Consider the following 23,087-nt stretch of genomic DNA (forward strand, 5'->3'; position numbering starts at 1 on the left):
GAGGTATACACCAAAGCATGCCTGATCATCTTAGAGAACAATTTACAAAACGATTTGTTTAGTTGTTAATTCCATTAATTGTTTAGATGAGGTCCTAATTGGTATGGCACAGTGGTAATAATAGGTAACATTCCTTGGTTTCTTACTACATTTCACTTGCATTATCTATTTTAATCCTCACTAGTATTCAAATAGAGGTAATATTATCTCCATTTTACTAGATGAGGAAACTAAAGTTTAGAAGAGTTAAAGACCTTGACCAAGGTCTTTGAAACTCTAGCAGGTTGCATATCCAGACTTTAAGTCCAGATCTTTTCTGCAGAGCTCTCATACTTAACCAGCTCAGCACACCTGCTCTCTTGTTTTCCCAAGCAACTGCAAGTCATGAATTACTGCTTTAATGGAGAGAAAGTGTCATTATAAAGTAACAAGGCTGAATTAAAAAGTTGCATGCTCCTTATTCTCTTTTACTATGTAGTCGTTTCTGTTTTAAGATTTATCATATCATTTCTAAACATCATAAAATATCTCAGCATAGGGTGGACATTCATAAAAGGATGTATATTTATTGATAAGAGTTTTTTCTTTAAAATTTTCTTTTTAAAATTGATAATCACATGGTTCCCAAATTAAACTGTGTAAAAAAGTAAATATTGTAAACTTTAGCTTTCATCTCTGTCAGAGTCTACTCCTCATTCTACCCCCAACCCCTGTGGTATCCATTTTTATTAGTTTCTTATTTTTCCAACCATGGTTTATGCAGATCTAATCAAAAAGGGCAAAGGATATGTACTTCCCATTCAAAGATGCATTTTTCTACAGATAGAATCTGCTTTTTTCTCTGTCTGCTTTGAATTTTCCATGAGAAAAAAAAAATCTCATTAACAAAGTTTACTCTCTTTCTGGTAGTCTTCCTGTACAGTTTAGCACTCTTCTTTGGGAAATCTAATAATATGAAGAAGTTTAGGTAGGTCACAGGTGATTTTTTTAATTCCTTAATTTAAATGGGTGAATTGTACTAGATCACAGTATATTTGAAAATTATTTTGACTAAAAAAATCCCTCAAAGCTGGACTGCTCCTTAGTGTAGTCTGTGTTTGTATTTGATTCTGAAGGCATAGTATATCTACTGCGGTAGGATCATTAAAAAAACAAAACATGATCTTTCTAATAAAGATTATCCATTTTTGGTTAAATCCAGTGGCTAACTTTCCTTTCTTCTTATTCATTGTAGTTGAGGCAGTCCCAGTCCTACTGCACAGACACAGAATGTCTTCAGGAATGTAAGTAATGATGGCACAGGACGAACCTTGTGTTGGGTCAGAATTAGCAGACACATGACTGTGAATGTTCGTTGGAAATTTTGCTTATAGTTTGTTGTTCAAGGAAATGGTTCTCAGTAATGTATTTCCTACTTAACTATTTCATTTTTTAACTTAAATATTTATTTCCTTCCTCAAAAACAAACTTTGGTCATTGAAGAAAATTTTCAAATCATAGATAAGGAAAAACTTCCAGAATACTAAAAGATAACCATTATTGACAACTTGCTGTAAAACCTTTCAGATCTTTTTCTTGGCAAATATACGTGTAGCAGTGTACTTCTGGCTGGTCAAACTGGAACACCAAGGCTGCTAGCACAAACCTGTTACCCTTTCTCTAGCATCTCTTTTTTTCCTCCATTGGCAGCTTTGGGAACTTGTGAATGGGGGATGGAGGCCGTTCTTTCCCAGGGTTTGGAAGCTTTGAGGCTTTGGCTCTGACATTAGCATTCTCAAGAGAGCAGAGACAGTTGGGAGGTTTCTCAGAGTGGCTTTATGGGCAGTAGTGATGGTAAAGTGAGAATCAGAGCAGGAAGATGGATCCTACATTGTGAATATAGCTGATAGACTTGGTAGCTGTTAGGTGATGCACCTTTTTTTCAAGACACAAATAACCTGAGGGGAGCTAATAACTAACATTCAAGCCATAATGATTTGATTCTAAGCATGGAAGTATGACATTAATAGGAAGGTGAAGCCTGGCACAGTTAATTTCAGATATACTTATGAAAATGGAATCACTTTGTATGTGTTCTTTTTCACCACTGTATTATAAACATATCAGTATATATTTATCTTAATAATAGTTACTGACTAATAATCCATTATGGGAATATATCAGTGTTTAAATGATTTCCTTTTATTGGAATCTTAGGCTGCTGGTGTATTTTTTGCTATTACAAATAATAGTTGAACAGGCATCCTTTATATGTGCATTTCTTAATTAAATTGTTTTTACCTTAAAATTTAATTTTTCATTTTAGAGAGAGAGTGTGCAAGTTGGGGAGACGGGGAGAGGGAGAGGGGGAGAGAGAGAGAGAGAGAGAGAAAGAGAAAGAAAAGCTCTTAAGCAGGTTCCACACTGTCAGCACAGAGCCCAACACAGGGCTTGATCCCATGACCCTGGGATCAAGAGTCAGACACTCAAATGGCTGGTCCACCCATGTGCCTCTGTTTTTACCTTTTCCCTCTACTTCCCATTTCTCCCACCCCTCACCCCCCACCTCCGGCAACCACCAATTGGTACTGTGTGTCTGTGAGCTTATTTTGTTTTGTTAGATTTCACATGTAAGTGAGATAATACAGTATTCATCTTTCACGTCCATCCATGTCACAATGGCTGAATAATATTCTGGTGTGTGTGTGTGTGTGTGTGTGTGTGTATACACATATACACATATAATACCATAAGTTCTTCATCCATTCATTTGTGGATGGACAATTAGATTGTTTCCATATCTTGGCCATTGTAAATAGTGCTGGATTGAACATGGGGGTGCATATATCTTTTTGAATTACTGTTTTCATTTTCCTTGGAGAAAACCCAGAAGTGGAATTGCTGGATTATATTATGGTAGTTCTTGTTTAAATTTTTTGAGGAACCTACATACTGTCTTCCATAATGGCTGTACCAATTTACATTCCTATCAACAGTGTGCAAGGGCTCTTTTTTCTCTACATCCTCACCAATACTAGTTATTTCTTATCTTTTTGGTAATAGGCTTTCTAACAAGTATGAGATGATACCTCATTGTGGTTTTGTTTGCGTGTCCTGATGATTAGTGATTTTGACCTGTTGGCCACCTGTGTCTTCTTTGGGAAAATGTCTATTCAAATCTTCTGATGATTTAAAACATTTTTTTAATGTTAATTTTTGAGAGAGAGTTAGAGTGCAGGCAGGGGGAGGGCAGAGAGAGAGGGAGACACAGAATCCGAAGCAGGCTCCAGGCTCTGAGCTGTCACCACAGAGCCCAACACTGGGCTCAAACTCACAAACCAAGAGATCATTACCTGAGCTGAAGTCAGATGCTTAACCGACTGAGCCACCCACGTGCCCCATCTTCTGATGATTTTGTAATCAGATTGTTTTTTGTTACTGAGTTGTATGAGTTCTTTATATATTTTGGATATTAACATCTTATCAGATACATGACTTGTAAATATTTTCTTCCATTCAGTAGATTGCCCTTTTATTTTGTTGATGGTTTTCTTTGCTGTGCAGAAGTCTTAATATGGTGTTATCCCACTTGTTTATTTTTGCTTCTCTTGGTTTCACTTCTGGTGTCAGATTCAAACGATCATTAGTAAGACCTATGTTGAGGAGATTAGTTGCCTGTGTTTTCTTATAGGAATTTTGTGGTTTCGGGTCTTACATTAGATCTTTTATACATTGTGAAATAATTTTTGTAAATGGTAAGATAGTGGTCTACTTTCATTTTTGCATGTGGCTGTCCAGTTTCCTAACATCATTAATTTAATTTTTTTTTAAGAATTTTATTTTTTATGGGGTTCCTGGGTGACTCAGTAGGGTAAGTGTCCGACTTCGGCTCAGGTCATGATCTCAGAGTTCGTGAGTTCAAGCCTTGCATCAGGCTCTATGCTGTCAGCTAGCTCAGAGCCTGGAGCCTGCTTCTGATTCTGTGTCTCCCTCTCTCTCTGACCCTCCCCTGTTCACACTGCCTCTCTCTCTCTCAGAAATAAATAAAACATTAAAAAAAATTTTTAAAGAATTTTTTAAAAATTTATTTTATTTTTATTTGAGAAAGAGAGGGAAAGAGTGCATGAGTAGGGGAGAGGGCCAGAGAGAGGGGAGGGAGAGAGTGAGAGAGAGAGAAAAAAATTCTTAAGCAGGCTCCACTCCATGCTCAGCATGGAGCCTTTTGGGGGGCTTGATCCCACAACCCTGGGATCATGACCTGAGTTGAAATCAAGAGTTGGATGTTCAGCCAGCTGAGCCACCCAGGTGCCCCTCCAACGCCATTTATTGAAGAGATTGTCCTTTCTGCATTGTATATTTTTGGCTCTTTTGTCATAAATTAATTGATCATATAGGCAAGAGTTTATTTCTGGGCCCTATTCTGTTCCATTGATCTGTGTATCTGTCTTTTAAGTCAGTAACATTAGTTATTATACTTTAAAAAAATAAATTCAGCTTTATTTTATTATTATTTTTTCTTCTTTAGAGAAAGAGAACGTGCAGGAGCAGGAGAGAGTGTCAGAGGGAAAGAGAAAGAGAATCTTAAGCCAGCTCCATGCTCAGTGTGGAACCTGATACAGGGATTGATCCCATGACCCTGGGATCATGACCTGAGCCGAAATTCAGCACCGGTCACTCAACCACCTGAACTACCCAGGCGCCCCAGTACTTAAGCTTTGTAATAGAGTTTGAAATCGGGAATTATGATGCCTTCAACTTTTTTCTTTCTCAAGATTGCTTTGGGGTCTTTTGTGGTTCTATACAAAGTTTAGGAATGTTCGTTATATTTCTGTGAGATATGCCATTGGAATTTTGATAGGGGTTGAATTGAATCTGTAAATAGCTTTGAGTAGTGTGGACATTTTAACAATCATTCCAGACTGTGAGCATGGAATATCTTTTTATTTGTGTCTTTTTCAGTTTCTTTCATTAAAGTCTTACAGTTTTTAACATACAGATCTTTCACCTCCTTGGTTAAATTTATTCCTAGGTGTTTTTTGATGCAATTATAAATGGGACTGTGTTCTTAATTTCTCTTTTTGCTAGTTTGTTATTAGTGTATAGAAACACAGCAGGTTTTTGTATTGATTTTATATGTTGCAATATTACTGAATGTGTTTATTAGTTCTAACATCTTTTTGATGGAGTCTTTAGGGTTTTCTATACATAATGTCATCGGCTAATAGTGACACTTCTACTTCATTTTAAATTTAGTTGCCTTTTACTTCTTTTTCTTGCCTAATTGCTCTGGCTAGGATTTCTAATACTGTGTTGAATAAAAGTGGCCAGAGTGAACATCCTTGTCGTGTTCCTGGTTTTAGAGGAAAAACTTTCAGGTTTTATAGTTAAGTATGGTGTTATCTTTGGGCTTTATTATGTTGAGGTACATTTTCACCTTGTTGAGAGTTTTTGTAATAAATGGATGCTTAATTTTGTCTAATGCTTTTCCTGCATCTATCAAGATGATCATAGGACTTTTATCCTTACTTTTGTTAATGTAGTATATATCACATTGACTGATTTGTGGATCGTGATGTATGATCTTTTTTAAGTATTGTTGAATTCCGTTTGCTAATGTTTTGCTGAGGATTTTTACATCTATGCTCATAAGGGACATTAGCCTGTACCTTTTCTTCTTGTGGTATCCTTGTTGGTTTTGGTACCAGGGTAATGCTGGCTTCATAAAATGAGTTTAGTAGAATTACCTCCTCTTCTATTTTTGGATAGGTTTGAAAAGGATTAGTATTAATTCTTTTTAAATGTTTGGTAGAATTCACCAGTGAAGCTGTGTGGTCCTGGACTCTTGTTTGTTGAGAGGTTTTTGATTACTGATTCAGTCTCCTTACTAGTAATCAGTCTGTTCAGACTTTCTGTTTTATTATGATGCAGTCTTGGTAGGCTATGTTTCTAGGATGTTACTCATTTCTTCTAGGTTGTCCAGTTTGTTGGTGTATGATTGTTCATACTAATCTGTTAAGATCCTTTGTATTTCTGTAGTGTCCGTTATAACATCTCTATCATTTCTGATTTTAGATGAGTCCTTTTTCTCTTTTTTTGGTTAGTCTGGCTAAAGGTTTATCAATTTTGTTTATCTTTTCAGAGAATCAGCTCTTAGTTTTATCAGTCTTTTTAATTATCTTTTTTAATTTCTTAATCTTTTATTTCAGCTCTAATCTTTGTTATTCCCTTACATCTACTAACTCTGGGCTCATTCTCTTTTTTCTAGTTTTTGAGGTATAAAGTTAGATTGTTTGAGACTTTACTTTTACTTGAAGTAGACATTTATCACTGTGAACTTCCCTCTTAGAACTGCTTTTGCTAAGGGGCACCTGGATGGTCCAGTCAGTTAAGCATCCTTCCTTGGCTCAGGTCATGATCTCATGGTCTGTGAGTTCAAGCCCCATCTTGGGCTCTGTGCTGACAGCTCAGAGCCTGGAACCTGTCTTGGATTCTGTGTCCCCCTCTCTCTCTCTAAAAATAAAACATTAAAAAATTTTTTTTTAAAAAAGAACTGCTTTTGCTGCATCCTCAAAATTTTACTGTTATAACTGCATTTTTGTTTGTTCCAGGATATTTTTTTATTTTATAAAATTTTTCTGGCGTGCCTGGCTGGTTCATTTGGTAGAGCATGCAACTGAGTTCAAGCCCCACATTCAGTGTGGAGCCTAGTTTTATATTGCTGTGGTTAGAAAAGATGCTTGATATGATTTCAGTCCTCTTATATTAATGAAGACTGGTTTGTGGTCTAACATCTATCCTAGAGAATGTTTTCTGTGCACTTGAGAAGAATGTATATTCTGTTGCTTTTGGAGGGAATGTTCTGTATATACAGTTAAGTCCATCTGATCTGACATGTCATTTAAGGCTGATGTTTCCCTATTGATTTTCTGTTTGGATGATCTGTTCATTGGTGTAAGTGAGGTATTAAAGTTCCCTGCTATTATTGTATTGCTGTTTCTCCATTTAGGTCTGTTAATATTTGCTTTATATACTTCAGTGCTCCTATAAATATTTACAAGTGTTAAATCCTCTTAATGGATTGACCCCTTCATAATCGTGTAATGCCCTTATTAGTCTCCTATTATAGTCTTTATTTTAAAATTGATTTATCTGGGGTGTCTGGGTGGCTCAGTTGGTTCAGTGTCCAACTCTTGATTTCAGCTCAGGTCGTGATCTCACGGTTTGTGAGATCAAGCTCTGCGTCTGGCTCTGTGCTGACAGTGGGTAGCCTGTTGGGATTCTTTCCTCTCTCTCTGCCTCTCCCCTGCTCATGTTCTCTTTTTCTCAAAATAAATAAAACACATTAAAAAATAAATAAAATTGATTTCATTGGATATGTGTATAGCTACCTCAGCCTTCTTTTGGTTTCTTTTTTTTTTTTGATGTCTATTCATTTTTGAGAGAGAGGGAGAGACTGAGAGCATGAATGGGTAAGGGGCAGAGAGAGAGAGGGAGACACAGAACTTGAAGCAGGCTCCAGGCTCTGAGCTGTCAGCACAAAGCCTGATGTGAGGCTCAAACCCACAAACTGTGAGATCATGATCTGAGCTGAAGTCAGATGCTTAACCGACTGAGCCAGCCAGGTTCCCCTCTTTTTTTTTTTTTTTTAAACATTTATTTATTTTTGAGAGAGAGTGAGCACAAGTAGGAGAGGGGCAGAGAGAGAGAGAGAGAGAGCGGGAGACACAGAATCTGAAGCAGGCTAACAGCTCAGAGCCCAATGTGGGGCTTGAACCCATGAACCACAAGATCATGACCTAAGCCTGACTCAGACACTTAACTGATTGAGCCACGTAGGCGTCCTCTTTTGGTTTCTGTTTGCATAGAATATCTTTTTCCATGTCTTTACTTTCAGTCTCTTATGTCATTACATATGAAGTGAGTCTCTTATAGGCAGCAGCATATAGATGGGTCTTGGTTGGTTGCTTGTTTTTTATTTTTTATGTTTTATTTTTATTTTTGATGAAGGGGAGGGGAGAGAGGCAGAGACAGAGGGAGATAGAATCTGAAGTAGGCTCCGGCTCTGAGCTGTCATACAGAGCCTGGTGCAGGGACTTAAACTCACAAGCTGCAGGATCATGACCTGAGCCAAAGTAGGTTGCTTAACTGACAGAGCCACCCAGGCACTCGGGTCTTGTTTTTTATCCATTCAGCCACTCTACCACTCTTTTTTTTTTTTTCTTCAAGTAAGCTCTGTGTATAAACAACATGGTGCTAGAACTCACAACCCTGAGATTGAGTCACATGCTCTACCAACTGAGCCAGCCAGGTGTGCCACCACTCTATGTCTTTTGATTGAAAACTTTAGTTCATTTATGGTAAAAGTACTGAGCTCCTGGGTGGTTCAGTCACTAAGCATCTGACTTGGTTCAGGTCATGACCTCACAGTTTGTGAGTTTGAGTCCCACTATGGGTATGCTCAAGCCCCGCTTTCTGTCAGCCCCTCTTCTCTTTCCTTCTCTCTCTTTCCTCTCACTTGTGCCCTCTGTCACAGAAAAAACAAAAAAATAAAGTTTAAGTAATTAGTAATAAGTATATACTTGTTGCCATAGTGTTCATTGTTTTCTGGGTGTTTTTGTAGTTCCTTTGTGTTGTTCTCTTGCTCTCTTCCTTTGTAGTTTGATAACTTTCTTTAGTGTTATGCTTATATTTCTTTTTTTTTATGCTTATATTTCTTTATCTTTTGTGTGTTTACTGTAAGTTTTTGTTTTGTGGTTACCATGTTTACATATAACAGCTTATAGCCATCTGATTTAAGTCTGTAACAACTTAAGTTTGATCCCATTTTTTTAAACTTTTTAAAGTTTGTTTATTTATTTTGGGAGAGAGAGGGAATGTGCAAGCAGGGGAGGGGCAGAGAGAGGGTGAGAGAATGAACCTGAGGAGGGGACTATAGGAACTCCTGATTAATACATATTTTATGAAAACGGCATAAACTCACTGGAGAAAATTTAGGATACAAAGAAAAGTCCACAAGGAGCCAGGCTCAGTCCCACAAACTGTGAGATCATGTCCTGAGCCAAAATCAGTAGTTGGATGCTTCACTGAGCCACCCAAGTTTGATCCCATTCTAAATCTCAACATTCTAACTTCCCTTGCTACATTTTATGTACATTTTAAGGATTTTGACATGTTACCAAATTGCATTTATTAATAGGCTATATGCTTATATATACCATCCCAAAGCTGAGCTCCATTTTATTTTGTATATGAAGCTAAAACACAATAAGGTACTATTTTAAAGGCATTTGTTATTACATTATTAATTGTTGTTACTACTGTGTGAAGTGGGGTGTTCCATTAAATTCTGTAAATATAACAGCTCAGAGAAATAGGAGCTAGTACAGTGCTTAGTCCAAAGTAGAAATTTTGTCAGAACATTTTCCATTGGTGCAACAGGGTAGTAGTTATATGCTTCTGGACAAGAAGGTAATGGTAATGTGTAGATGTTGTGTTAGGTTGTTGGGATGATGGGTGGTGGTTCCTCTACTCCAGATTTCTTTATGTTGCTTTTTCAGTAGCATGCATTAATCTGCAGTGTGCTCTCTGATAAGCATCTCAGAAATTTCCCCCAGCAGGTAAAGCTAAAACCTGTTCTTCCAGTTGAAAATAATCTTACTGAACTTCTTATGGAAAAACAAGTATTTATTACATTTGTGGTATCTGTGATCCTTGAGCCAGCCCCACATGTAAACTAAATATACTCATTTCTTTGAGTGAAATTTCATTTCTTTAATCTAAATATAAAGACAACCCTCTAGAGCTTAAATATTATGTTAGTTATACTCGCCAGTTTTTCTTCCCTGGTTTCTTTTAGTGTTTGGTGGAAATCCTTTCTGAAAGCCACGTTTTTAAATCGTTTGTGCAGTTGTTTCCTGTAGACGTTAGAATTACTTTTCTTTGTATCCTAAATTTTCTCCAGTGAGTTTATGCCGTTTTCATAAAATATGTATTAATCAGGAGTTTCTATAGTCCCCTCCTCAGGTTCATTAATTTGCTAGAATTGTTCACAGAATTCAGGAGAACAGTTTACTTACATTACCAGTGTATCATAAAGATTACAAACAGCCAAATAGAAAGGGTGCATGGGGCAGGATATGTGGTGGAAGGGGGTACAGGGTTTCCCTGTTTTCTCTGAATGTGCCACTTTCCCAGCACCTTGATGTATTCGCCAGTCAGGAAGCTTTCTGAACCCCTTTGTTGAGAGTTTTTAATGGAGATTCCATCCTGTAGGCGGGGATGATTATTTCATTGACCATTGGTGATTAACTTGATCTCCAGTCCCTCTCCTGTACGGAGGTTAGGGAGTGGAGCTGGAAGTTCCAGCTCTCTAATCATATGGTCAAACTCTGGCAACCAGACCCCACCCTGAAACCTCTAGAGGCCCTCCAAGGTCACTTCATTAGCATAAACTCCGATTTGGTTGAAACGTTTGTTATTAATAACAAAATGACATTTCTTTCCTGTCTTTCAGGAAATTCCAAGAGTTTTAGGATTTCTGTTCTAGGAACTGGAATGAAGACCAAATATATTTTTTCTTTTCTTTTCTCTTCTCTTCTCTTCTCTTCTCTTCTCTTCTCTTCTCTTCTCTTTTTTGAGAGAGTGTACACATGTATGTGTGCACACATGCAAGTGGGGGGAGGGGAGTGGGAGATGGAGAGGGAGAGAGAGAATTTAAGCAAGCTCCACACCCAGCATGGAGCACAGTGCAGTGGTCAGTATCACAACTGTTAGGTCACAACCTGAGCCGAAATCAAGAGTCACGAAATCAAGAGGACGCTTAGCTGGCTGAGCCACCCGGGTGCCCCTATATTTCTTATTATAACACAATAGTCATGGTGCCTGCCATGGTTTGTGGCATGTATTTGAGGTGATTTAATTGAATATGAGCTCATTACTTTGTGTGGGAGCAGAATTTAGCTGCAGTGTGTTAGCAGATTTAGTTGCTACATGATTCTTTATATAGAGCTAAACTCCACTTCATTGTGGTGTCCACCCATAGTTTTGCTCTCTAGGGCAGTAGAGGGCAACTCTGCTCACTCTTCTGAAAGACTGACTTTCAGATTAAGTGTTGTATGGAAACCAGCTCCATCACTAATTTAATTCAACTTGAAAACAGGTAGCTATACTGGGAGGATAATGTAATTACTCCATACAGCCTCAAAATTGTAGGGTCAAAGGCTCCTGGTGCTAATGCACCACTTTCACTGTTCTATTTTTGGTTTTCCACTGGAAGCCTAGGTAAATTTGTAGAGTTAATCCCTTGGGATCTGCCAGCTTTTAGAGCATCCCTCTCTACTCTTTCATCTTCCTGGTGTCCAGGTAAGTTAATAGCTTCACTCTGAATATTCCATTTGACAGGCTATTTAATACATTTGCTATTATTCTTTATTTTGAGAGGGCCCTTGAGTTATTGGAGAAAAAGAGAAATGAACTTATCAAAGGTTAGGAAAATGATATCCATTTAACCTTTTTTTTTTTTTTTAGACTTTTAAGTAGAGACATTTTACTACACATTACTACCCTTCAGAAATTTTAGAGGCATCCTTAACTTCTTTTCTTTCCCCTTCTACTGTTAGTCCAGTCAATCCCACATGTTTTGCTTCTTCCGTCCTAATACTATTTGTATTTGACCCTTTTCCATTCCCACCTAAGCACCTTATCCAGTCTGGTTATTCACACCAGGATATATCTGCAGTCAGACTTTTCTGTGTGCGTAATACTGGTAATGGCTGATGTTTATTGAATACCTTCTATGTACCAGTCATTGTACTAACTGCTCCTTATGTATGATCATTTCAATCCTCATAACTGCTCTCTGGGAAAATAGTAATATTTCCATTTCACAGGTGAAGAAATTGAGGCACCGAGATGACATAGCTAAGAAGTAATGGAGTCAAACAGCTATGAGATGGTCTCAGTTCTTAAAAAGTTAATGTCCTAATTAGAACAAATAAGAAACCATTCCTTCAAACTAGGAATGCTATACTAGTCCAGAGAAGAAAGGAAGGAAAGGACTGAGAAAATGGAGATTTTAAAAAAAAATGTTTATTCATTTTTGGGACGCTTTGGTGGCTCATTCAGTTAAACGTTCAACTTCAGCTCAGGTCATGATCTCATGGTTCATGGGTTTGAGCCCCACATTGGGCTCTCTGCTGACAGCTCGGAGCCTGGAGCCTGCTTCAGATTCTCTGTCACCCTCTCTCTCTACCCCTCCCCTGCTCATTCTCTCTCTCTCTCTCTCTCTATCTCTCTCTCTCTCTCTCTCTCTAAGGTGAATAAACAAAATATTCACCTTTGAGAGAATGTGAGCAGAGGTGGGGCAGAGAGAGGGGGACAGAGGATCCGAAGCGGGCTCTGCACTGAGAGTAGTGAGCCAGACGTGGGGCTTGAAACCCACAAATTGTGAGAGCATGACGTGAGCCAAAGTTGGACACTCAACTGAGTGAGCTACCCAGGCACCTCGAAAATGGAGATTTTTATAGAAAAGAGTGATGTAGGTGAATAAATGGAGGTTATTTGTAAGCACATGCTGGACAGGGAAAAAAATCATGAGTGCCCCAGGACCGAGTTTGTAAAATTGGCAAATGCTGTCAGCCAAACTAGCATTGAACTGTTGCATCATATTCATTTGGAAAGCTTTTAAAATATTGTTGGTTCCTGACCCCATCCCTGAGCCGCTCCCGAATTAGATGGTGTGAGGTGGCACCATAGAATCTGTGGTATTGCTGTCATCCTAGGCCATTCTGATGCATAGGCAGACCAGACAACCACTGGCTAAAGAAGGAAGAAGATAATGGGGTTGACTAGAGCAAGAGGATGCTTTTTCTGAGAAATATTTAGAGTTAATATGATTGAGTAGGGCCAAATCCTGTGAAGAAAGGCTAGGCTGATGAGTTCAGAGTTGAAGCACTAGTCAGAGAGTAAGTCACTGGGTTGGTCAGCAGATGTGCTACGAGCAGTGTTCTAAGCAGACTTTTCTGGCAGCAGTATGCAGGAAAGGAAGACAGGAATAAGAGCCAAGCCAGGAGACAGTTTCAGGGAACTGAGAACCTTAACATGACTGTGAGAATAGGCGTTTTCATGTCTAAGAAGACATGCATTAGTAAATTAGTGATCCAAGGTTCAACTCCCTGAAGAATATTTTATGTGCAAAGACTATCAAAAAATGAGACCTAGGTGCCTGGCTGGCTTAGTCGGTGAAGCATGCAACTCTTGATCTCAGGGTTGTAAGTTCGAGCTAGATGTAGCGATTACCTATAAAATAAAAGTAAGAGACCAACTTTCCAAATTGAATAATTTATAAGAATTGACATTGGGGTTACACTTTTGTCTATACCATTAATCTAGCATTTTATCTCTGAGGGCACTATAAGAAGTGATAATGTATAGAAGTCACAGTTAATCTTTCTTTAACTTTAATCTAAAAATAATCTAGTTTTACCTAACCTCTAGTTATAAGCTTATTCATCAAAATCCTTTTTAAATCTGTATTTTCTAATTTTATTACTCACAGGACTACTAATTTTCAGACTCTGTCTCACTCTGTGGTATTGTCAGAGATTCTGACATGGCAAAGAGGTTAGTTAAGAGCACAGGCTCTGGAATGACACCAGCTGTATTAAAATCCCAGTTTTGCCACATACCAGCTCTATGACAGTAGGATTTAACCACCCTTTCCCCAAGTTTCCTCATCAATAAAATGAAAATATGATAGTACTTACCATAAAATAACATTGTTAAAAGGATTAAGAGATACCTGGTTCAAAGTAACAATTTAAATTTTAGCTATTATTTAGTAATAAAAATAATAGTATTTGCTTTTTAAAAATGTTTATTTTGAGAGAGAGAGGCAGAGAGAGGGAGACAGAGAATCCCAAGCAGACTTCACACTGTCAGTGCAGATCCTGATGCAGGGTTTGAACTCATGAACTATGAGATCATGACCTGAGCTAAAACCAAGAGACACACTTAACCAACTGAGCCACCCAGATACCCCAATAGTATTTGTTTTTTTTAAAAAACACCTCTCATGTGGGGCCTGGGTGGCTCAGTCCTTTAAGAGTCTGACTTTTTGATTTTGGCTCAGGTCATGATACCGTGGTTTGTGAGATAAAGCCCTGTGTAGGGCTCTGTGCTGACAGCGCGGAGCCTGCTTGGTATTCTCTCCCTCTCTCTCTGTCCCTTCCCTGCTCATGCTCTCGTTCTCTCCCCCCACCCCCCTTTAGGAGCTCCTGGGTGGCTCAGTTGATTAAGTGTCTGACTCAGTTTCGACTCAGATCATGATCTCATGGTTCATGAGTTTGACCACCTCATCAGGCTCTGTGCTGACAGTGTGAAGCCTGCTTGGGATCCTCTCCCTCCCTCTCTGCCCCTCCTTCATGCGTGCACTCTCTCTCTAAATAATTAATTAATTAATTAATTTATCTTCAGTAATTTTCATTTCTGACAACTGAGTTCTCTAATATACATCAATTATAAGTCTGTTTTATTTAGCAGGAATTTGTTAGGCTCATACCATGGGCCAGGTACTTGTAATAATGAATTAAATAAGATATGGCTGCCTAAAGAGCTGAGAGAAACTATTACCGACACACAAAGCCCTGACTTCTCTCTCTTGATAAATGCATATAGACTTTAGAATATCTATATCTGAATCCAACTTCTTTTTGTCAAAAAAGAAGGCCAAATTACTATCTCTTTGTTTGAGAATACTATTCAAGGGATCTTTAATTTACATATTATATAATTCAGATGGTCCCTTTTCCTTATACTCTTATTTTTTCATGCTGCTTTTGTAATTAAAATGCAGAATTTCCCTGTCCTGAGGTAGAGTGTCTTTAGTGTACATCAGGTGGTTTTAACCTGGGCTTTGTAGATCTCAGTATATCTAGGGATTGGTGGCTTTGTGGGTTCATGAACCTTCCCAAATCATATGCAGAATTGAGTGTGTACACATGTATTCTTATAGTAGAAAGAGTCCTTAATTTTTCTAAAATTCTCAAAGGATTCTATCACATCAAAATATTAAGAACCACTATCCATTAAAATCCTCATTTAATAGGTTTTGTCTTATCACTATTTTGTACCGTTTACCATTTAGATTTTCTTATAAGAAGAAAGGGAAATTCAATATGTAATATTTTGCAATTGTATTTCTTAAAATTTTTATACAATTTTTCATATTAATACAATTTTTGAAAATGTCATTTAAACATTAGAATTTCTCTTTACATTATCTAACAATATTATAACCGTGCTACAGTTTTTGTTGCAAATATATTTTTGTTTATCTTTAGTACCAGGACCTTCTGGTGATAATGGCATCAGTATTACCATGATCTTGATGGCCTGGATGGTTATTGCAGTGATCTTGTTTCTGCTGAGACCTCCTAATCTAAGAGGATCCAATCTTACTGGAAAGCCTACCAGTCCTCATAATGTAAGTTTTGTGGACTAGAAATTCATTTGGGTAGGGGCAGGTATGGCCTGGGAATGGTATGAGTTTGTTTTGACCGAAATATCTAATTTAGCAAAAGGAAGATTTAACTCATGGAATAAGTTCTTTCTGTGTAGTCCTTGTAAATCTTGTGACCCCCAAATGGCTTAATCTTCGTGGAGTTACATAGAGAGAGAAGCACAGACCAGTAGCCTAAAAAGAATTGTAAAATGAATTCCAATCTTTACTCACATTCTAGTCTTTCTCGAATTGTAAAATGAATTCCAATCTTTACTCACATTCTAGTCTTTTTCAACATAGAAAATGATCCAGATCATCATAATCCACAGCAGTACTTCTCAGATCTCAGTCTTCCACTCCTCAGTTCCTCATGCAAGTCCCTTGCTTTCTCATGGTTCCAGCTCTTTAAATTCTCTTACTAGGTATAGTTCACATTTTTTCCTCTACTTCATTTTTTCCCCTTCTGTCCTAGCTATTAAATTCACTAGAAACCCTGAGCCTATCTGGCTAAATCCTGTTTTCTTTGTTTTCCTATCCAGTTTCTCTTAAACTCTTCCAGTTCTGCATTATAATAGATCAACTGAGCTAGCAATGGAGAGATAGGATCATTCATGTTGATAAATCTTGATAGTCCTGATTACTACCATTTATAGAACCTGCCAGGTAAAAAATATGATAAAGTGACCCAACAGGGAATGTTTGGTGCTGCTATCTTTAATAGAAGAAACTCCATTGAAGAATTCCTTTTAACTGTTTTGAGAACCAGCATTTATATTTTTTCTTTTCTATTTGACTTGGATGTTATCTCTTTAAAAATATTTCCATGATGAATTCACTTGTTGAACACCAAATTATCCCACTAAGTTCCTTCTCTAGCCATCACCATATGGAATTGCTAAAATAATTTCTTCTTTTCCACAGTCTTGTGTTGTCAATATTAGAAGGAAGTTTATTTAAACTAATTTCTTACATAGGAGAAAGCAAATGCAGAATGTTAATTGATCAGTGCTTTTTTTTTTAAGGACTAGACCATTTAGATATGTAGCCATGCTGGTTTTAAGAAAGAAACATCATTAGCACAATACAAAGGGCCTTAAATTTATTTTTTCAAGGAGAGGAAGGTATCCATAAAATAGCTTGTATATTGTCTTGATAAGGTCCTTTCTCCTCAGCCTTTTTTCTTACTTTCTATGCATAGTTTTATTACTTTCATATCAAAGGGCAACTTCCTCAACTTTTGGAGCTAAAGATTCAACTTAATAAGCTGGTTTAGAAGCCATCAAAATTGACAGAGATTTAAGATAATAGTCCCTAAACCTTATTTCCTTGTAGGCCAGCAGTTCTAGAAGAGTAGCCCACTGTTCTAAGAATAAGAAAGAAAACATACTAATTTCAGGTAGAAAGCACTGATCTTTCCTTTACAGTTCAAAAACTTTCTCTTGCAAGTAACAAAATCAGCTTAGCCTGGTCTAAACAAGTGGCTTTATTGGTTTACACATTAGAAAATCCAGAGAGGTTGTAGGGTCATTGTTTAGATTGTTTAACAGTATCCTTGAAGACCTACTTTCTTTCCTCCGACCATCAACTTCATTCTGAAGTGGGCTCCCTTTGTGGTCATAGCATGCCTGCCAAAGAGCATCTGGAGCCACATGCTTCCTCACTGACATTCTCTAGTGAGAAACGAAAATCTCTAGCTTCATTTTGGTTGTTGAGCTTGGTCATCTTAGCAAGAGAGATGATGCTACCTTTATTGGTTTAAGTATCACTTCTGGAGCTGTCAGGGAGAACAGTTTCATCCATATGGTACTACTGTTACAGAATTTTCCTTTCTTCCACGCCACAGGGAGGGATGAGACAAACACTGGTGAATTACAGTGTTAATGTACTGTTTCCTTGTGCAGAAACATATAAAAGGTTCAAATAAGTTTTTGATTAGGGATTGGAGGGTGGGGGGCATGCTACTCAATGCTTACTATATGTGTTAGATTCGTTGCACTGGGATTTAAGAAGTCAGTTGCATAATGTGTCTTTCTAATGCCAGGGACAAGATCCACCAGCCCCTCCTGTGGACTAACTTTGTGATATGGGAAGTGAAAATAGTTAACACCTTGCACGACCAAATGAACGAAGATGACCAGAGTACTCTTAACCCCGTTAGAACTGTGTTTCCTTTTGCATCTGCAATATGGATGGTATTGTTTTCATGAGCTTCTAGAAATTTCACTTGCAAGCTTATTTTTGCTTCCTGTGTTATCACCATTCCTTTTTTATATTTGAGTAAATGATTATATTAAAAAAAGTTACATGGGCTTTTTTGGTTATCCTAAACTTAAACATTCCACTCATTCTGTTTGTAACTGAATGATTTTGTGATGATTTCTGGCCTGATTGAAGGAAATTTGAGATCTCTGCATTTGAATATTTTAAATAGTTTTGATAGGTTTTAAAGTTGCTTTTTTTCATAAGGTATTTATAAAGTTGTTTGGGTTGTCTGAGATTGTATGAAAAAATATTAGAACCACACTGTATTTACATTTACCTTGATAGTTTATTTGTGGGTAGCAGTTCTCTCTAGTTCTTGGGACTGTGGCAGCCTTTGGAATATTTTACAAATCTGGTGTCATCCACTATAACAGGCTTATGAGGGGAGAAGAAATGAAATCGTTGTTTACTAAGTTTTTTATTCCCGTAAAAATGCCTAATATTAGGAGAACTTTAAATAAACATGATTTAAATATGGTGGATGATTTACAGTCCATTATAGCCTTACAAGGTTTGTGAAAGGAGGAAAAAAGTTAATTCTTCCTGCCTTTGCCAAGTATATTCTATACAGTAATAATTTAAGCTATAATTTATTTGTTAAATGGGTGCCTCTCAGGAACCTTCTTTTCTGTTCTAACACTTCCCTGTTAAATGGAACTATCTTAAAGCTATATTGGGGATCTATCTGGTTACTGATATTTGAATGCTATTTACTTATTTACTCTATTTTCTCTGTGAAGAAAAAATTGAGTCTTTTTTTATCCTTACTTTAAAAAATATTTGATGAATTCTTGGTTTACTCCATGGGAGAAGGAGGAAAATGAAAAAGCAATCAAGGATCTTTTTCTCACCCCTATTTCATTCTTGTTTAGTAATAAGATGGATTGGGGTGAGGAGGAGTATTAATATAAGTAAAATTTTGAAATGTATGAAAAGAAAAAGGTTGCATTGCTCAGTTTGAAAGAAAATGAATACAAATGGCATAAAAAACAAGTCTGCATGACCTATGTGGTTATGGGATTTTTCTTCTTAGCAAGTGATTACAGATGGCTTATGGGGGCTAGAAGATATTTTGCTATTGATGTAAGGATTTTTCCCCCAGATCAGTATAGCTTTTCACTGTACCGACCTGAGAAATTACTTGTATGAATTAATAAACTTCTCTATATCATTGTACTGTTTAATAGTCTCTGATACAATTATGTGACACTTGTAGGGTATTTTCCCCCCTTTATTATGATTACATTTTAGGCCATACACATTTTAAGGGCTTCATTCATTATATTATCCAGTATTGACTGCTTGCATTCCTTCTGTGCATCTTGGCTTTGATGCTCAATTTCTTGACATAATGTAACCTACTCTTAGTTACTTCGTGCTAATTGAAGGGTATTATAACACAGGTTAAGTCAAATCTTGGATAACTGAGCACCATAGGTTTAAGGTTCTTCCTGTTGCTGGGCCTGGAAACCTTCCCAGCTTTATAGCTGTTAGAGTATTTAATGCAGAAAGGGCAGGAATGGCCTAGGATGGAGCTAAATCTCTGTAAGCATTCCTTTTTCTGCCCTTGCCCCCTAGACTTGGAAGGCTTACACATCTATTCTATGTCTGTTCTCTAAGCTGCTAGAAAGCCAATCTTTGGCAGAGACACTGATGTATTTACTGAATCTATGGCTCACAAACAATTGAGACTTGGCTTTGGTTGAAGCCAACTGGCCTTGACCTGGAAACAGACTGTCTAGTGTTAGCTAGAGACCTACAAATCTAGATTCTTATTCCTGGTTCTTCATTTCTGTTATGTACACTTAATTGACAGTACATCTAGCATATTAACCTTTACTATATGGACCATCTATTTAATTAGCAACAAAAGCTCCTAGAGAAGTAGTTTTGGTTTTTTTGCTTGTAAAATTTCTCTGCATTCCTGAGAAAGATCATGTACTACTGCATATAAAGTATTCCTGTTAACCTAACTAGTAATTTATATTATTCTATTTAATTCTTATAGCTTCTGTATGTGGCCTTCTTATTGAGCACACTCTTAGTCATTACTTGGCTTGTAAACATTCACCTGAACTGTGGCTACAATCATTTTTAAATAATCTGGAAAAAAGAAAGCTAAAGCTTCACATTTTAATTTTTGGCTCTTATAAGTATGCCACAAATAACATTAAGTTTATTTTGTTTTAGAGTCATTTAATGTCCCTTATGCAAAATAATGTTTTCTTGCTTTCCATATGGAAAAATTTAACATTGGAACTGTGTATAGTAAAAGATTTTATCATGTATCTATCCAAGCACTATCCCATGGCCAGCAAGTCATACTTAAACAACTTGCAGAGATTTTCCAAAGTAACTGTTAGGTTCAGCTATTCCATGGTTACTTTTAGTGTCATTGTGGTATGTGATGTGATAGTGTTTATAGAATTACTGAATTTTTATATTTTCAAAGGAACCTTGGAAATTTATCACTCTGAATTAAAGTCTGTCACTAAATAAACATGATAAAATTGGACCAGCTCATCAACTTAAGACACAAAATAGCAACTTGAAGGAGAAATGAAGAGTTTACACATAATGGGTTTAATTTTTGTTGTTGCAATAGTAGGTTTAATCCTAACATAATATTTCTAAATGAAAAATCATATGTATTTGTTACCATGTCTGATGATTACTTTGTTAAAAGCAAAAGTGGTCATGTGATATACTAAATATTAATTGCTGTTTTTAAATGTTTAAATCATGCCAAACAAATCATGTCTGTGCCATCCAGGGTTTATTGTAATCTTTTACTGAGTACTTGGACTGGGATAAAGGGCTTGTACTATGCACTTTTTATTAATGAATAAATAGAAAACATTAGTAACGCATTGTTTTCTGTTTGGCTTTTGTGGGAAATGAAGCAAGCATCTTTTGCTTAGTAAAATGTTGACATTCTTTATTAAACAGTTTCTTTGTAAGACTTTAAACTCCTAACTAAAGACATTCCATAGAGAAATGGAGTTTTCAAGAAAAATATTTCTATAATAGCAGTAGGGCCACTATTCAGAAGTAGGGATTCTGAGAATCTCTAGGAAATGAGATTGCAATTACATTTCATTAGTTACTATTTTTTTTACTTCTTCTAGGATACAGGGTTAATAGACATTTGCTTTGAGGGAATAATATCCAGTAGTATTAATTAGTTGAGCAGACAGATGTACTTAAAAGGAGCTAGACATGTAACTGTACTGAACACCTGCCAAAGTAAAAATTTGCTTTTGTCCTGTTACCTGCAATGCATCCAGATAACTAAAGATTTTTGATCCTCATGTACATGTTAAAAATGGTAAAATTGCCCTGGCATGGTTATGATTTTAGTGTCTGTGTGATATTTAAGTGTTCTTTAAAACAGCAAAATTTGTAAAATACATTATTTCCTGAAGACAGTTAATGATTTCAATCTCAAATTGTTATATTTATGTCAGTAGATATGTGAACCCCTATAATGCTAAGTTTTCATTAAATGGTTCTGCAGTATTAGTTTTCCTCTTAGAAAGTAGAATTCTAATAAAATAAGGTTTTTTTCCTGCCATTTCATCTGATAGTTTTCTCAGCTCCAAATCTCAGTTGATAGAGTTGGTTTTTCTCTCCACCAATAAGTTCATAAACACCAACTGTGATTATCATGCTTGGATTTTTAAAAACTGGAGTTAAAAGGTCATCTTTTCCCACAGGAGACTCAACTTTGCATCTTTTCTCAGACAAATGGACTTATTATGTTGGTTTAATAAACATTTCAATAAGTGTTTATATTTGTTTATTGCTAAACTGTCTCTGCTTTAAAATGGGTATTATTCAAAATTAGATTATGAAAATTATTTTAAACCATTAGATGCCAAATTAAGATGTCTATTGAAAGGGAGGTGGAAGATGTCTGGGAAGCAGGGAATATGTATGGGTAAAGAATAATATATGTAGTTTTAAGAATAAAGCAACTTTCATATCAGAAAAGAATATTCCCTTATACAAAACTCTTATTTCTAGGAAATTTAGGAATGAGAAAAACATACTTATAGTCCCTGCAATATCAGAATTCTTACCTCTTAAAAATCTGGTTCCTATACTGCTCAGAACCTCAGACACACAGGTTATGTCTTGATGATTAATGAATTTGAATTGCATTGTTCTTATCTGTTGTTTTTTTTAATGTTTATTTATTTATGAGAGAGAGAGACAGCATGAGCAGGGGAGGGTCAGAGAGAGAGGGAGACACAGAATCTGAAATAGGTCCAGGCTCTGAGCTAGCTGTCAGCACAGAGCCTGACGTGGGGCTCGAGCCCACAAACTGTGAGATCATGACCTGCACTGAAGTTGGATGCCTAACCGACTGAGCCACCCAGGCACCCCTATTCTTATCTGTTTTGAAGAACTGAGAAAAATTAAAAGAGCACAAATACTATATAGCAAATTCAGCATTCTAGAATAAGTCTTCTATGTTGTTCTTAAAGAAATGAATCTGTTATATAGTCACTCATTAATTCAGTGCCAAAGGAAGAGGCACTCAGGCAGCTCTCCCTGACAACTAATTAGTATAGAAACCTTAAACTTTGGAAGTCTGGGTGTTTTAAAGGTGATTCCTTAACAATTAGTACAGCAAGTACAATTTGGTTACAACATACAGAACAGATACAAGTCTGACACCAGAGCTTACACTACCAACAAATGGATTAAGATTTATATCCTTTTGAGTATCAGTTAAGCGTCCAGCTCTTGATTTCCACTCAAGTCAAGATCTTATGGTTTGTGGGTTCAAGCCCCATGTCTGGCTCTACACTGACAGTGCAGAGCCTGCTTGGGATTTCTCTCTCTCTCTGCCCCTCCCTCTCCCTCTCCTTCTCTCTCTCTCTCAAATATTATTAAATAATAAACATTAAAAAAGGATTTATATCCTTGCAGACTTGCTTAGCCTTCAATTCTAATCTAACAACCTTTTCTTTAAAACTACATTTTACTTATTTTTGTCTCACACTTTACCTCTGTCAACATCCTCTTTCCCAGAGAGCTTCACCAACAGCCTACTGAAAGTTGGTGTTCTCAGGCTTAAAGGACGATCCTGGGGGCGCCTGGGTGGCTCAGTCTGTTAAGTGTCCGGCTTTTGGCTCAGGTCATGATCTCACAGTCGGTAGGTTCAAGCCCCACGTCGGGCTCTGTGCTGACTGCTCAGAGCCTAGAGCCTGCTTCAGATTCTGTGTCTCCCTCTCTCTCTGCCCCTCCCCCACTTGTCTCTGTCTCTCAAAGAAAAAAAAATTTAAAAACAAAAATTAAAAAAAAGCATGATTCTGTTAGCCAAAGTTCAATCAGAAAA

At 36.9% G+C, this 23,087-nt stretch overlaps 1 protein-coding gene across 4 annotated transcripts in view; it reads left to right on the top strand.

The window, feature by feature from the left end:
• Positions 1-20,610, top strand: part of SMIM14 (small integral membrane protein 14) — an 82,591-nt gene extending 61,981 nt beyond the window's left edge. For all 4 annotated transcript variants that reach the window (XM_077758918.1, XM_077758917.1, XM_077758920.1 and 1 more), the window contains 3 exons: positions 1,235-1,283; positions 15,318-15,460; positions 17,520-20,610. In XM_077758918.1, the coding sequence (XP_077615044.1) occupies positions 1,235-1,283; positions 15,318-15,460; positions 17,520-17,552 (225 nt within the window). In that variant the 3' untranslated portion in view covers positions 17,553-20,610. The remainder of the gene's footprint in view (positions 1-1,234; positions 1,284-15,317; positions 15,461-17,519) is intronic.
• Positions 20,611-23,087: the final 2,477 nt, after the last annotated feature.

Source organism: Crocuta crocuta, unplaced genomic scaffold, assembly GCF_008692635.1.
Source record: "Crocuta crocuta isolate KB4526 unplaced genomic scaffold, BGI_CrCroc_1.0 scaffold223, whole genome shotgun sequence".
NCBI classification, from domain to species: Eukaryota; Metazoa; Chordata; class Mammalia; order Carnivora; family Hyaenidae; genus Crocuta; species Crocuta crocuta.